The sequence below is a fragment of the Antechinus flavipes genome, chromosome 3 (assembly GCF_016432865.1).
Source record: "Antechinus flavipes isolate AdamAnt ecotype Samford, QLD, Australia chromosome 3, AdamAnt_v2, whole genome shotgun sequence".
Taxonomy (NCBI): Eukaryota; Metazoa; Chordata; class Mammalia; order Dasyuromorphia; family Dasyuridae; genus Antechinus; species Antechinus flavipes.
Window position 1 is genome coordinate 558,055,225 of NC_067400.1, and position 16,070 is coordinate 558,071,294.

The 16,070-nt window shown below is 39.2% G+C and overlaps 1 protein-coding gene across 1 annotated transcript in view; it reads left to right on the plus strand.

The window, feature by feature from the left end:
• The window catches only part of DNHD1 (dynein heavy chain domain 1), a 109,119-nt gene that overhangs the window by 35,991 nt on the left and 57,058 nt on the right, over positions 1-16,070 (plus strand). Inside the window, exons 11-18 of the mRNA XM_051990811.1 lie at positions 5,233-5,549; positions 5,889-6,354; positions 9,683-9,840; positions 10,095-10,280; positions 10,535-11,074; positions 11,302-11,500; positions 11,803-11,897; positions 13,676-13,892. Coding sequence (XP_051846771.1) covers positions 5,233-5,549; positions 5,889-6,354; positions 9,683-9,840; positions 10,095-10,280; positions 10,535-11,074; positions 11,302-11,500; positions 11,803-11,897; positions 13,676-13,892 — 2,178 coding nt within the window. The remainder of the gene's footprint in view (positions 1-5,232; positions 5,550-5,888; positions 6,355-9,682; positions 9,841-10,094; positions 10,281-10,534; positions 11,075-11,301; positions 11,501-11,802; positions 11,898-13,675; positions 13,893-16,070) is intronic.

A 16,070-nucleotide genomic window follows, 5' to 3' on the forward strand; every position in this document is an offset into this window, starting at 1 on the left:
AATAGATGCAGAGAAAACTTTGGCCAGAATTTTATCATTCCTATTTTAAAAAAAATTTTAGAAAACATAGGAATAAGAGGAAATTTCTTTAATGTGATAGATATTTATCTAAAACAAAGAGCTAACATTACATATAATGGGGCTAAACTAGAGGCCTTTCTAATTAGATCAAGGGTAAAGAGTGTCCATTATTATTATTATTATTATTATTTGATATTATGCTAAAAAGATTAACCATAACAGTGAGACAAAAATAAATGAGACTAAGATGACCAAAAAGAAAACAAAGTTATAATTTTTTTTCATATGATATGATTTAGAGAATCCTAGAGTCAACTAAAAATTAATTTAATAATTTAAGCAAAATAGCAGTTAACAAAATAAATCCACCTTTTGGAGGTATAATACCAACAGTAGGAATTGATAGATTCTTATTAAAAATAATTATATAATATATAAAATATTTGAGAGACTACCTTCCAAGAAGAACCTATATGAATAAACTACAAAATAATCTTTACAGAAATAAAGACAAACCTAAATAATTGAAAAAAAATAGTCTACATAGGTAGGCCAAGCCAAGATAATGAAAAATATTTAAATTACTTGTTCTGTACTGTATCAATCAAGTTATTAAAATGGTTACTTTATAGCGATAGAAAAATCATAAATTTATAAAGAAGTTCATTAATAATAGATTTTAAAATTCTTTAGGGAGTTAATAAAAAACACTAAGGAATAGAATCTAACAATAGCAAACTCAGCTATATTATATAGCAATAATCACAAAAATGATTTGCTACATAATAGAAATAAATGAAGCTAAATGACACATTTGATAACCCCAAACACTTCTGATATTGGAGTAAGGATTCACTAATTAATAAAAATTGCTGGGAAATTTAGAAAGAAGATTGGTAGAAAGAAATTTGGTATAGATCAAAGGTACAACCAATTGTACCTTTACATGAATACATGCCTTAGTTTTGAAGGGAAGAAATTATCCATAACTATGAATGGGGAAAGTTTTAGTCCAACAAGAATCACAGCAGATGGAGTGGAAAATTTTGAATATACAATGGTATCTCAGTACTTACCCTTAAATTGTTCCAGAAGGAACCTGCATGAATCTCCAGTCCACAGCTTAATAGGCCTTCCCTATTCAGTTTCCCAAAGTGGCAAGTGGGGCTAACAAGCTAGCTAGCCCTGCCCACTTAAGGCTCCTTCTCCCTTCTTGATCCAACTCATTTTTAACAGTAACTGTGACCTTCCCCCCAACTCCACCCCATCCAACCCTCCTGGAAAGGAGTGGGAGTGGGGGAGGACTGGATGTGAAGCTGTGGTCCAGCCCTGGCTGCTGCCTGGAACTCAGGGCTTCCAGGAGTACCTTTTGCGGCTGCTGCTGCTGCTGCTGCTGCCTCTGCCTGGGCTGCTGCTTGGGCCACCATTGCTGCTTCATGTCCCTTCATGTACTAGTGTTTTGGGAGCTGGCAGATTACACTGCAATCACATCATCCTATAGGAACTGCCCCATGACCTCCCCACCAATGAATGCAATCTCAGCATCCTAGGCCCCAACTTGGCAGTCCTGTGCACCAGGACAGCCTTCACTGGAGAGGAACTGCCTATGGCCAAGGGCAATGGTAGGGTGTTGAGGTTGGGGAGGGGGGAGGCGCGGTGACTGGGCAGTATACTGGCCAGTCTCACAGTCCTATGGCTCAACCAAGACAATAACCAGGTGTGGAGCAAGCATCAAGTGCTGAAGCATCTTTTCCTTGTCAAAATGTATCAGGTAGTGAATTCAGGTTTTGAAGCAGACAAGGACCTGGGTACCACTATTAGTCTTCAGATACTTAGTAGCTGTGTGGCCCTGTTTGAATTAAGTGACTTGCTTAGGGTCACACTGAGGCCAGATTTGAACTCCGGAAGATGTCTTCCTGACTACAAATTGGGTACTAGCTGTGCCACCTAGCTGTCCTTAAAGTAGTCACAACTGGCATTTATACAGATGCCAGTGTTTGATATATGGTGTTCCTTCTAGACATTTGCTTCATAACCTATTGAATTCAGTTTTTGATGCATTTTAACAAGGGAAAAATGCTTCAGCATTAGATGCTGTGTGACTATGGGCAAGTCATTTAATGCTGTTTACTAAAGTTCCTTATCTATAAAGTGAATTGGAGAAGGAAATGCCACTCCAGTATCTTTGCTAAGAATATCTCATATGGGGTCTTGAACAGTTGGATGTAGACTAATTTTTATAGCCTAATTTTTTTTTTTTTTTTTTTTTGCTGAAGCAATTGGGGTTAAGTGACTTGCCCAGGATAACACAACTAGGAAATGTTAAGTATCTGAGGTCAGATTTGAACTCAGATCCTCCAGACTTCAGGGCTAGTATTCTATTCACTCTGCCATCTACCTGCCCCTACAACCTAATTTTTAATCTAGACTTTATTCAAAGATCTTTAGGGAGGAGGAAACTATTATTTCCCAAAGCAGCTTACATTTTTATAGCATGTGCTCTGGGGTGTTTATTCTAACTCTGTTTCCACTGTCAGTTGGAGTCCCCAGAACTCATCTAGCTTTCAGATTTTTTGGAGTAGCCCTAAGGATTTGAAGATTGTGCTCTGTAGTTTATGAGCTCCCACCAATATATTTCCCATCATGTTTGTCAGTTGATTATTTAGTCAGCTAGACTTAATTAGCTTTTAGTAAGTGGTATTTACTGTAATGGCATATAGTAAGAACAATTGATGTAAAACACACTCTCACAGTCTGGGACATACACACTCATAAGTATAATTTGAGTCCTGGGAAAAGTAGACTTATGCGTAGAACATGTGGAAAGGTGGCAGTTTACAGTTCCTATATTAGAAGTTCTTTTCTTCCCTTCATGGAATGTTCAGTAAGTTTCCTCTATGCAAGATGTAGTTTCCTTGCAAGGCTCCTTGTAGATTCAGTCTCTTCTCCATTCCCAGTGGAGATCATTGTTGTGCTGGGAATACAATGATATTCTGGACTGCTCAAAGCTTGAAAGGTCCCCCTCTGGTTAAATTTGGGCAGAGAAAGGAGACCAAAGCTGAAGCCAAGGTAATCTCTTCTCCATCTCCCAAGTGATTTCCTCTCAGAGACAAATCTCTTTTCTGCTATCATGTACTCACTTAATTTCAAATCCCTTTGGGCCTAAAATGGCTTGATATTTATTAATAGCCTCATATTTCTTCAACCATTACAAATACTCTTCCTGAATGGTGTCATTTCTAAATCATTTAATAGCATATCAGAGACTTCTAAATTTGTCAAGGCCTTTTCACACTTTGTTGAAATGCCTTTGATTAATTTAATTCACTTCTTACCTTTAAATGAGACAGAGTAGGATGAGTTGATTTGCCCATTTGGTCTCTCTCTTATGCTACATTTGGGGACCACCTCCAGACATCCTGATCAATATCTTGCCACTGGACCTAGATGCCTCTAGAGGACAGAGAGTGTGTGACTGATGATTATGGACAGCCTGCCAATTTACTTACAAGTTATAATACCATCTTGCCATATAAGACATTATATGGATCCCAGAGACCTTTTTTTTTTTCCTGACAAGACCTATATCCAGGGGGGTACATATAGATATAAAATTATTCATGCTTTCTTCATTGTGTAATGCTGGAGAAACCGAGGCAAGATAGAGGTTAAAGAGGTTTTAATAGTTTTATTTGGATTTCTGAGAGGGAGAGATTTTCTAGAACCAAAAGAATCCATTTTTGACCGCAGGGCTGAATGAGACTTGTCTCAAAGAATCCAGCAGTGAATGTGAGTTTCCCATGAAATACATATAGCTCTAAGCTTGGGTAGGTAAACAAAGGTGGGAGGGTGGAGGGGGGTGGAGTTCAAACTCTGGTGAGCCGAAATCTCTAAGAAACAGACCATCAATTCAGTTCTGACAGGTTGGGGGGGTAGGACCACAAATACTTACAAATTGGGAACACTTAGGAGGTATCCAACTAGAGCCAGGAAGTCTGAAACTTAGAGATATAGACAATGACAATTAGATATCTGAGATAGGAATCTTATCTTCTGGAATGTCAGACTCCACAGTCATAATTATCTCAGTTCTAGTGAGCAGAAAAGAGGGGTTGCAACCAGGGGGTTTGAGACAGAACAATTCAAGGAATTGAGACAGAACAATTGGGGAAACTGAGGCAGGGTAATTTAGGGAAACTGAGGCAGAACAATTAAGGAAACTAATTGAAAATAATGTCAGAGTAGGCTCATGAAGTTATGTATGCATACATGTACAAAGAGGTGTAACTGTGCTGCCTGTGAAAGATATATGTCTACGTGGATTACCTGAGTGAAGCCTTTGGATAGGCATTATTTCTGCATTCTTTCCAATCCTTCTCCCAGAGAGATTGCAGATTGAAATTCTCACTTCAGGGATAAAGAGAAGGGGCTTGAGGCTGATTATTTTATAATCATTCTTTAAAAGAGAGGTCTAAGACTTGAATTATGTCCATCTGGCACCATCACTCCTTCCACCTCCTGGCCTAATATTGCTTGTCTATGGGTATGATTTTGATATGAAACAAACTACTTTTCTTATAGCTTTTAAGTGGAGAAGATTACTCCAAGCTTACATTCACAAGCATAACTCCTTCCTACCAAATCCTAGTTACACAAATTGTGAAGCACAAATAATGAATAGTGACTAAACTTATTTATTGAATCATGTTGCAAACAGCATTCAGAGAAATTATACAAATTAGGATGTACTAGAAAACAGGTAGACTGAATGAGCTCTTTAGCTTAGAGTTAAATGAGATCTCAAGCCCCGATCTTACCCAAGGAGAAAATCCCTGAATTTTCTGGAGGCAAGTTGATAATTGGAAATATTGAGAAGATGGCTGCCACTTCCAGTCTTTCTGTCTGTCTCCATAAGTGTCTCTTCATACTGAAGAGTGTATAGAACTTTCTCAAAGAAGGGGAAAAAATGTCTCCTCTTTAAAGCTTTTGCTCTTCCCTTTACTTATCACATTATACTTAGCATTCTCTCCAGCAGTCTGGAATCACTCATCTATAACATGAAATATCTCAGGGTGCTTTGTGCCTGTGTGACTTGTGTGAATTTGTATTTGTGTGTATTCTGGAGCTGATTTTAATGGATCTATGTATGTGATGGGGATACATGGAATAGACTCAATATCTGTATCAGGGTGTGTGTTTTGTGGACACCAGATGAGGCTCAGATGGGAGGAAGCACAACGAACACTTCAACTATGCTAGTGGAAGAAGAGGATGAAGAGGAATTAGACTCTGCCTTAATTTCCTTGGCATTACGGGCCCAGTCTAATGAAGCCGTCAGACTCTTTTGTGGCCCTGAGACAGAGATGGTGCGCTCCAGGAAGCCCGACTCCAGTGCTAGACCTCTCGAGGTACTTGGGCACAGAATAAGATCCCAGTATGCTCCTCCTAGCCGAATCCAGCTACAGAATGATTTGGACACAAATGATGGAATCCAAAAGGCTCTGGCTACCCAAAAAACATTATTAGAGGTAGGGAGTAAGAGAACTCCCCTTCTCTGCTCTTTCTTCACCTCCTCTTCTCCATTCTTACTTTTACTTTTACTCCATTGCCCTTTATTTCTCTCTCTTTCTTGTCCTCCTGCAGACGATACCCATGGTCTGACTATTTTTTCTTCCTTTTGAACTCTACTGGCTCAGACCTCCTTAATACTTAATGACCTCTTTCCCTCCTTGACTGTTCTTTCCCTAATCTAGACTATTTCTACTAGACCCCACTCCTCCATCTACTCAACTCTCTTACCTCCTATTCTTGTTAGTGCAGAAGAGACTGTGTCCCACAGCCTCTCATTGCTTGTTTGTTGCATCCAGGATATGCTGTTGGAAGTGAAGAAGTTCTGTCAGAATTATAAATGGCTCAGGAACATTCACCAGTTTCTGAAAAACTGGGGGCCCCAGAAATTGGAGTCCATTGAGAAGTGGCCTGCTACAAGATACCAGAGGCTCCTCATTGATCTGGAATCCTGGCAGAACCGAGTGAGTGAGGTGCCCACCGTATTGCTCACTGAAAATCTGTTGCTGCGCCTCGACTGTAACTGTGTGCAGACAGACATTGGTGAGTTTTCTTCTCTTGTTTCTCTACTGCATTCCCTCACCCGTTTCTCTTTCTTTCCCTTCCCTGACCTCTTTGCCCTACCTTATTCTCCTCTGCTCCTTTTCCACCTTCTCACTTCCTTTTTAGCCCCTTTCCCTTCCCTACCTTCTCATACCTCCCTCCCTTCCCTTTTTTATTCTTGCTCTCCCTTATTGCTCCCCCTCCTCTCTTTTCTTCTCCTCAGTCTCCTCTTCATTACCATCTAATGTACTTGGCCTATCAGTAGCACTCTAAATCTTATTACTTTCTTTGCCCTAACTATACACTGTAGAACACAAATCCAATTCAGTTCAATGATCATTTAAAAAGCTTGCACTATTTGCAAGGCACTGTGTTAGAGATGAGTATCATGTACATAGAGAAGAATAATAGATAATGGTGGATTATAATGGATTAGAAGTGGGTCTCTTTCTTGTAAATTCTAACTCAGGCAAATTGGAACATATTCTGGGGAGGGTCAATTAGTGGCATAATGGATAGAACATTGTCCCTGGAGTCAGGAAGAACTGAGTTCAAATTTTGCTTCACATACTTGATACTTCCTAGCTGTGTGATCCCAGACAAGTCACTTATCTCTGATCATCTCACTGCCTCTTCCCCCCCTCCCTGCTCCTTTTCTCCTCCTGGGAAAAAAATCCTGATGGGGGGGGATGGGGAGAGGGAGAGAAGAGTCTCTTATGTTTTATCAAAGAATCCAAGAGTTGTAGAAGAACAGAAAGTTGCATAACGTAGGCTACACACAGTCTAGTGTTCAAGGAGGAGCAAAGTGAAATCTTAGATTGAAATTTTTTTGTAGAGATATCAGGGAACTACTGAAGTTTTGTGACTAGGAGAATGACATAGTTTATACTTTAAATATATCAAGTTTGGTAGGTGTGAGAAAGATAGATTGGACAGGGGAGAGATTGTATTCAAGGACATCTTTTAACTGATGTTTATCAGTTAAAAGACTATTGTAATATTCTAAACTAGGAGGATCTGAAATAGTGTGGTAGTTGTGTGAATGAAAAGCACCATGACTGCCAAGAATTGCTCTATTTGATATTCCTACAAAATTCTAGGTGGAATTCTCTAGTAGGCAAAAAGTGATGCAAGACAAAGGTTAAGAGAAGAAAAGCCTGTTACCTAGATTTGGGGATCATTTTAAAATCAATAGCTAAAAGTATAAATAGCATGCTTATCAAATTTCAGGTGGCATAAGGTTGTAGCAATAGCTGGCATACTGGATGACACATCCAGCATCCAGAGATCTTTACAGATTAGAATGATGGGCCGAGTCTAATAGATAAAATTTAATAGAGATAAATGTATAGTTTTACGTGTGGGTTTAAGAAATACACTTCACACATAACAGACTACAGGAAGTACTGCTAGACAACACTTTGTCTGAAAAAGGTTTGGATGGATCACAAACTCAATTTGAGTCAGCAGTGTGAAGTGGTAACTAAAAAAATTCTTGAGACCTTAAGCTGCTCAAACTTAATGCATAACTTCCCAGCACAAGATGAGAAGAGTGTCTTTCTACTCTGTCACACCACATATGAGTGTTACGTTTGGTTCTAGATGTCACAGTTTAAGAGGAACATGAATAATCTGGAGAACTGTATGTTCAGAGGAGGGCAACTAGAATAGTGTGGAATCTTAGGGATTATGAAGACCATTTAAAGAAATGGTTTCAGAGATTCAGGAGAGATATGATAGCTTTCTCCATATATTTGAAGTAGTGTTCTATGGAATAGGAAACAGATTTGTTAGTGTTATCCCAGAGGGTGGAACCAGGAACAATGAGTAAAAGTTAAATAGGCAAGTTTAGAATTTTATCAAAAAACACTTCCTAACAATTTATTTTATGTTGAGTAGATTTTTTCCAAATGTAAGCAAAGGAGCACCCCCAGCTCTTGAACAAAAATTGAAGGTACAATATGGATATTGGGTATGGGGTAGCTTTTATTTTGCCCTGTAGAAAATGCCAGACACACAAAGAATCCTAGAGGAACAAATGAACAGATATAACACTCAATTAGACTGTCAGCTCTCCCTTTTCTCTAATAGAAACCAAACTTGGGTTTGCTAGTGAAGTAGAACCCTGCTTATTCCAGTGAAATTCCTTTCTTCCACAGGGTGAATAGCCCTTTCTAGACTCATACTGCCCCCTTGTGGTTTAGGCCCCATTCCCTTATCTGATTAGCATAGTACCAATAGATCAATGTCTCTTGGTACAACATCGTTTATATGGTTAACCTAAAACAGTAGCAGAAGCAGCAATATTTTTCAAGTGAAAAATGAAGAAGCATAGATCCAAAAAGCCAACTGAGCATTCAATTCTAGAAAGTCCACAATGAAGGACAAAATCCTTACCTCTGAATCTAGTTTCCTCAAAACTTTTACATTACCTTCTCCAGAGATTTTTAGACAATGTTCCAGAAGTCAGAGCTTGTAGATTCTATGGAAGCATCTTTCATCTCCATTATCATAGCCACATAGGTTTACATACTTCCTGCCTCCTGGGTTGTTGTGAAGAGAACACTTTGCAAATCCTACAGTGCTTTATAAATGTAAGTTATTATGATCATAGGCACTTCTAATGACCTTTCCATTGTGTGGTATGATTGAATTTCTCTATCATTGTCCTTCTAAACTTCTAGGTATAATTGTGTAGAGAAATGCACTTGAAGAAGAAAAGGAGTATTTGTTAGGAAAAAGAACCAGGAGACAAGATTGGTAACAGTAGGAAGAGGACTGCAATTTTCAATGATCTCTGAATCCAAAGAGTCAGTTCCAGGGATGGTAATGAGGGCAGGACGATCTATCCTTCAAGTTGTATTTCAGGGGCATTTAGTAAAGAGTGTAAAATGAAATTCCTCTGAAATTTCTAATATCTGGATCTAGTATCCTGGGAAGCTGACTGAGGGTCTATGAAACTGAGATTCATAGTTGGATCCTTGGCATCTCTTACAACTTCCCTTAGATTCTGAGACTCAATTGGCAGCTCAACATGCTGCCATCCCTTTGGAATGTGTGCCAATGTCTCAACTAGGACTTAGAGGCTTCTTTCCTTGGCTATAGCCTCAAGAACAGAAATATTTCTCATCAAGCAAGGTATTGATAGTCATAGAGTTGTAGGCCAGGAGTCCAAAGGTTAAAAATGTCCTCCTATTTGGGGATAAGGAATACTTAGGCAGTAACACTATCAAAGTTGGCAGATACTGAGTGGAGTTAGCACGTGAAATCCAGCTCTATGTGACTGGGTTTATCAGTGATCATTTGGTTCTAGATTCCTCTGCTCATTTGCTTAAGTCCAGGCTATTCATAGTCCTTTCATCTCCAAAGTCCAAACTTGAGTTGTTCCCTCAATCTTTCATCTGCTCTTTCCCCACCTTTCCCTGCTATCTATCCTTTCTTCCACTTTTCCTCAACTTCCATACTGCTCCTATCCACCCCACTATCCTTTTCCTAACTAACTCATCTCCCTGATACCTGCCTCCTTCCAGCCTACTTTTTTTTCCTCCAGGATCACAGTTGAAGAATGTCAAGGATGACATCCTGGCTCAGATGAATAGTGTGAGGGACACTGAATGTGAAGAGCTCATGAATGAACTCTCAGAGTTTGTGGAAGTTTTCCAAAACATCATTGATGACATCCAGATTATTACCAAGTGTTTCCAGAAGGTGGGCATATGAGTATATGATTATACCCCAGGGACCTCATGGGAAAGATCCTGCCCCTGACTACATGGAGCCTTGCTCTGATAGTGGTGTCCTTGGACAAAGCAAGCTCCTCGTTTGGTGTGGAAATGGAGGTGGTGCTTCTTGTCTTCTGTGTGACTGTTCTTGGATTAGGTTCTAGAAAAGGAAGGTGCTAGTCTGTGGCAGTTAGATAAAAGGGAGGAAGCTCCTGCTGAAGAGGAGGAGCTGAGGAGGAGAGGGCTTTGGATGGGGAGCTGGTGGGAGAGGGCATAGGTCCTGAGGTGAGGTGCCTGCAGCTGACAGAGGCCAATGAGAAGAGTGAAGACCTGGAGGAACGAGTAGATCGTGTGCTTACTCTCAACAACATCATCCGATATCACTTTGGCGAATTATCCTATGAGGATGAGGGGCTGGAGATTGCGGTGAGAAACATGCTGGACAGGACTCTTCCCAGGGCTTTTCCTCTCCATTCCCTCGGGGGTCCCTGGGCCTCCCTGGGGGTTCCTGTGGCTTCCCGGGGGTTCCTGTGCCTCCCCGGGGTCTATGTGTTTCCTTTGGGTTCTTGTGCTTCCCTCAAGGTCCCTGTGCCTCATTCGGAGTCCTTGGGCCTCCCTCGGGGTCCCTGGATCTCTCTTGGGGCCCCTGTGGTTCACTATCTCTTGCTCTGGACCTGTAGCTGCTAGATGCGTGGGAGACCTTCCTCTTTGAGCATCAACAGGCCTCTGAGGTCCTACTGGGCAGGCAGAGCACCTTGGTGCCCCAGCTCCAGGAGATGATGTCAGATGCCCTGAAAGAGATGGAAGACTTGAGCATCCAGGCTGTCAGTGGTCCTTTCATGGATCCCACCCAGGACCAGCACAGCACTGAGCAGGAACTTATCAAAATGGAGCATAGATATTTCTCCATTTCTGCCCACCTGGCGGAGCTGCACCATGCCTATGTCATCCTAAGTGGTACAGAGTTCATTCCTTGTACTGTGATGCCCCTTGTTTCTGTCTCTGTGTCTGTCTCTTTCTCACTCCTCGACAATCCCCCCACTCCTTTCCTTGGGAGAGTCAGGGGCCTAGAAGTACTTCCTTCCTCTGCAGGGGAATCCTCGCCAGTGCCAGAGCCTCAAAGAGGGCCCCGGCCCATTTTACTGCAGCAGCGTGTCTGGCATCTCTTTCGTGTGATTAGTGAGCAAATTGGTGAATGGAAATGTCTGGCTTTTAGGAAGGTATGGGTAGTTTTTGGGCTAGAAGTATTCTAAATTCTATCCCTCCCTTGATTCAGTCTCCTTCCACATCCTCAACCAATCTCATGCCACTCATAGCACATCTCTCATTGTTGCCCTGCCCCTGCCTCTGCCCTGGCTCAACTCCTGTGACAGCCCAGACAAAAGCCATTTGATTTATTTGTCAAGGTCTAGTGGGATCTGCTGACGGGTCCCATCATTCTCCTTAGTTCAGTACCTCTTTGGCCTGGGACAAGACAGATGAATGGTTGACTGAGGCTGCCAAGTTAAGCAGGCTATTCATGGTGGCAAATCCCGTAATACAAACCTGTATGCACCTGGTGGAGGAATTTCGGAGCTATTTGCCAGTGCTTTCTATGATGAACTACTCCCACTTGCAAATCAGCAGCTGGCACGCCATTTTTCGAGGTGGGAGAGAGGGTCAGTGGGTGGAGAAGCAAGAGATGCCCTAGGCAACCTGGTCAATTTTCTATCAGTTCTAGGACTTGGGCCCTTCCTTTCTCTGGTTTCCTTCTTTCATTGCCCGCTAGAGATAGGGTCCTCTCTTTCCCCTACTAAGTCCTAAGATTGTTGGCCTCTTTCTCTCATTTTACATATCTATCCACATCCCCTGCCTAGTAGATGGGGCATCCCTTCCTCATGTGGAGAAAGCTGAGCAGGCTCGAGCCCATGTGGTGGCTCTAACCTGCTCTGCTCCTAACTTTCTATAGCCATGGGGGCAGGCTGCCCTGAGAACATTGAACTCCTGACCTTGGGCCAGCTGCTTTCCTACCCTCTGCTAGAATACCGAAATCGAATCTCTCAGGTAGGACTGAGGCTGGGTTTGGGTTGGAGGATAGAGGTAGACATTAGTTAGGCTGGAGTTAACTTGTGAAGCCTCCAAATGATTATGTCTATAACAATCTCTGTTAGTATGAGTAGGGGGCAGGTTGTCAGGTTCCCCTCCTTTGAAGAGGGGGGTAGAAAAGAAAGCATTGTATTAGGGCCAAGTAAGGTAGGTCCATTAAGAATAAGCATTCTTAGACTAGTCCCATGTCCTTTCCTGATAAGATTATTAGTTTGGCAGAACAAAATAATGCCATAGTCCCAATATCTTTTAACTTCAGCAAAGCATTTATAAATTGGAAATAATTCATAGATAAATATAGATAAATTTGAAAAAAAATTAACACAAAACTTTCTGGGATAAGATATCAGAATAAGTAATTGAAGACTATCTTGGTGAAAACAATAGCGAGATGAAAGCTGGTTAAAAAATGGCATTCAGGAAATGTTTATTTAAATATAGATAAATTAGAAAAAAAATTAACACAAAACCTTCTGGGATAAGATATCAGAATAAGTAATTGAAGACTATCTTGGTGAAAACAATAGCGAGATGAAAGCTGGTTAAAAAATGGCATTCAGGAAATGTTTATTAATGGTGCTCAACCCAACTGAGGTCTTCAATAGGGTGTCCTAGATATTTGTCTTTGGAATAATTCCATATTATCAATGATTTAGATCCAGATAAAGAAGTCTAATTTATAAAAATTTACATATGACATAAAGCTGAGAGGAATAGCTAAAACATCATTTGGATGACAGAATATTACCATGGTGATAAAGATGTAAACTTTGTGTTGCGCTTTAATGATTATAAAAGCCTTTCCCTCCGATTATCTATCTCATTTTATCCTTATACAATGATCCATGTTGTCAGGGTAAGGATTATTATCTATATTTTATAAAATAGGAGACTCCAGGTTTTTTTTACTTCTGGTGTCCTCTCCAGCATTGCAATATTAGATTAAGAACATCTAGGAAAGGTTCAGCAGGGATAAATATAAAGTTATATGTGTAGGTCCAAAAAGTAAATCATAGATGTAAAAAATGGAAGTCATTTTCAAATGAAAATATCTGCTTTGAATTTGTTGTTTCAAATCACTATGAGACATACAGGACAAAAGCTCAAAAAACAGACCAGGACTAGAGATAAATAAATATATGTACATCTGTATATAGATATTGCTTATTGAAAACTTTTAATACAATCTTAGACTATGTTAATAAAGGTATAGTGGCCTAAGGGAATGCTTTTATAATTTTGTCTTTATCAGACCACATTTGGAATATTGTGTTCATTTCTCTGTATAATCTTTTAGAAGGCACATTGGCAAATTGAGACATTTTCAGATAAGTTCCTATAGAAAGGTGAAGGGAAATATGGAAAGTTCTGTTGAAAGAACTAGAAATATTTGGCTTGAAAAAGAAAATTTCTGATAGCTCTAATAGGAAATACACTACAAATTTGTTGTTCTTGTCTAGAAGGGCAGACCTAGAAGCAATAGGTAGAAGAACAATGATTCAAATTTTAGCCTCCTTAGGAAGAATTTCCCTTATAGTCAAGGCTGTCTGGCATTAAAATAGGTTGTTTACTTTATAAAAACAGTTTTTATAAAGTAATGGTCTCCCTGTTACAGGATATATCTAAGTAAAGTCTTTAATCATCACTGTCATAAATATTGTAAAGAAGAGTCCTTCATGGGCAATGAGGTTGGGCTTTAAAAAACCCTTTTCAATACTGAGATCGTATCATTCCAGATTTGGATTAATGAGAATGAGCGCTACCAGATTCAGGATAGTATGCGGAAGCTGGAAGAGACTTGGAAGGGCCAACAGCTACGTCTTCTCAATTTTATCCTTTATGTGCCCTATGAGCCGCCTCCGTCAGAGAATTCCCGGAGACATTCGCACAACCAAGGCCAAGGACAGCAGTTGGAAATAGTGGCTAAGGACAGCGGTACCTATATGCTGTCTGGTAATGTTTAGTATTCTCTAACCCTGCAGTTGTCCTGACTAGGACATAGTCTCAATTTTGTCACATCCTTTAACTGTGAATTCACTACTTTATAGAGTAGTTCATTCCATGGATAGAACAGCTTTAACTGTCAGGAAAGAAGACTGAAATATGCAATAGATGGATACATTATCTATCCTATCATTCTTATTATTCCTCCAGGATTTTAGAATGTTTTCTTACAGGATTATGCCACAATTTTTTATTTTCCATTTTCTGCATTAATTTCCACCTTCTAGACATGTCTTTTAAAAAATATGTTGGTCAGTTCTTTCCCTATATATTAACATAAGTCTTTTTTGGACAACTTCACCTTTTTCTTCTCCCCCTCTCCCAAATTTTTTGAGTTTGCAAAATTTCATTTTTCTGAACTTCTCATATCTTTTGGACCGACTTTCTCAGTAGAATTTTAGGTTATGGATCCTATCTATCCTTTCTCTGAACTTTTTGAATCTTCTGCACCCAAATCTTGTCTGCTTTTCAGATTGTAGTGTGAATATATATATATATATATATATATATATATATAGTCTGAATATATATGCCCAGTTTTCTTCTCTCTCTAGAACAAAGCTTCTTTGTTGCAACCCTATATAGGATTGCATAACTAAATATGGGGGATCATGAAATTATGATTTATTTGATGTCTCTACCTATTTTATATACCTGTATGCCCAGGGCTATGTAAAAATTTCTTGGGTAAAAAAGGGTGAGTGGAAAAGTTAAGAAGTCCTATTCTATAGCATGAATTCTAGAATGAAATGGTAATTTCATATATAACCGCTCATTGATATTCCTTTCATTTCTACTTGAGCAAAAGCTCTTCGTTTTTAGTTGGAAGCAGGCCCAGGATGGAAGATTCTTTCACTGGTTCCTCCAATACTGGAAAGATAAAATTATCATTAAGGATAGCTTTATTATTATATCATAACTCTTCTGCTTTTGTCACAAAGATCGCTCACAGATATCTGGGCAATTGAAGTTGCCTCTGTTCCAGGTTTGAGAGCTTTTTTCCTAACTCCTCACCTCTTCTTTTTGTCTTGGTAATCTCGTATATAATGCAGTAACAATGTTGCTTCTAATTTCTGATTTCATTTGATATTGAAAGGAAAAAGATTAATGCCTTGAATGCTTTGTTCTATATAACCTTTCTAATCTTTTATGAGCTATAATCATTAGGATAAAGAAATAACTGTGTGATTTATATTAAGAGCATAGTGCCATATTTAAAAAAAAAAAAAAAAAAAGCCCTGTGTATAATCAGACTATGATATAACACCAGGGAAATTGCTGTGCTAGTTAACTTTAGAAATGTAACTAAATCATTTTAAAGTGTGTATCTTAAGTATATGACCATAAGAATCATACCTATGTAGTAATCTTTACATTAAAATAATAAAGGGAGAAAACCTCATCAAAGGGCTAATTGAGAAGGAACAAAGAATGTCATAAAATTAGGACATAGTGACATGAAAAATGCAATCCTGTATGAATCAACTTCTTGAAGACTTTGTTACCATGCATGAATCTATAGATCTATAAATAAATGTAAATTTTATATTTTGGGGCCTCAAGCTTTCAGGTTTCTTTTTTACAATATTCACCTAAATACTCACCACAGTTCATTGCTTCTTGAGTTTTGGAGTTCTTCAAATAAACCTGTCTTTAAGTTATAGTACCTCTTCATTCCAATTCCTTAGTCTATTCTGTCCCTATTAAATAATACATACCTATCTAGAACCATTTTCCAATCATAGACACACCAAGTTTCAGTGATATAGATAATATCAAATTTGTTTCATTCATTGATTCAAATAAGCATTTATTTAGTGCTCTTGAAGAAGACCAAAATGACATCGCTATGTTGATATTAAGGTAAAGTACAGACTGTGACTGATCAGATCAATATGAACGTGAATGTTCTTTTATAGGTGGGGATAAATAATCTATACAAATATTTGGAATGGAGATGTCTCTAAATTTGAACATCTCATGTTTCTTTGTGCTACACTGCAATTCTGCTTCATTTATGGAGCACAGCATTTTCTTGGATGTGGGTGTGCCATGCTGGATAGTCCTTTGCCAGCATCTCCTGTGTCATGCAATCAACTCCAAAGTTCTTTAGAAAGACCTTGAGAG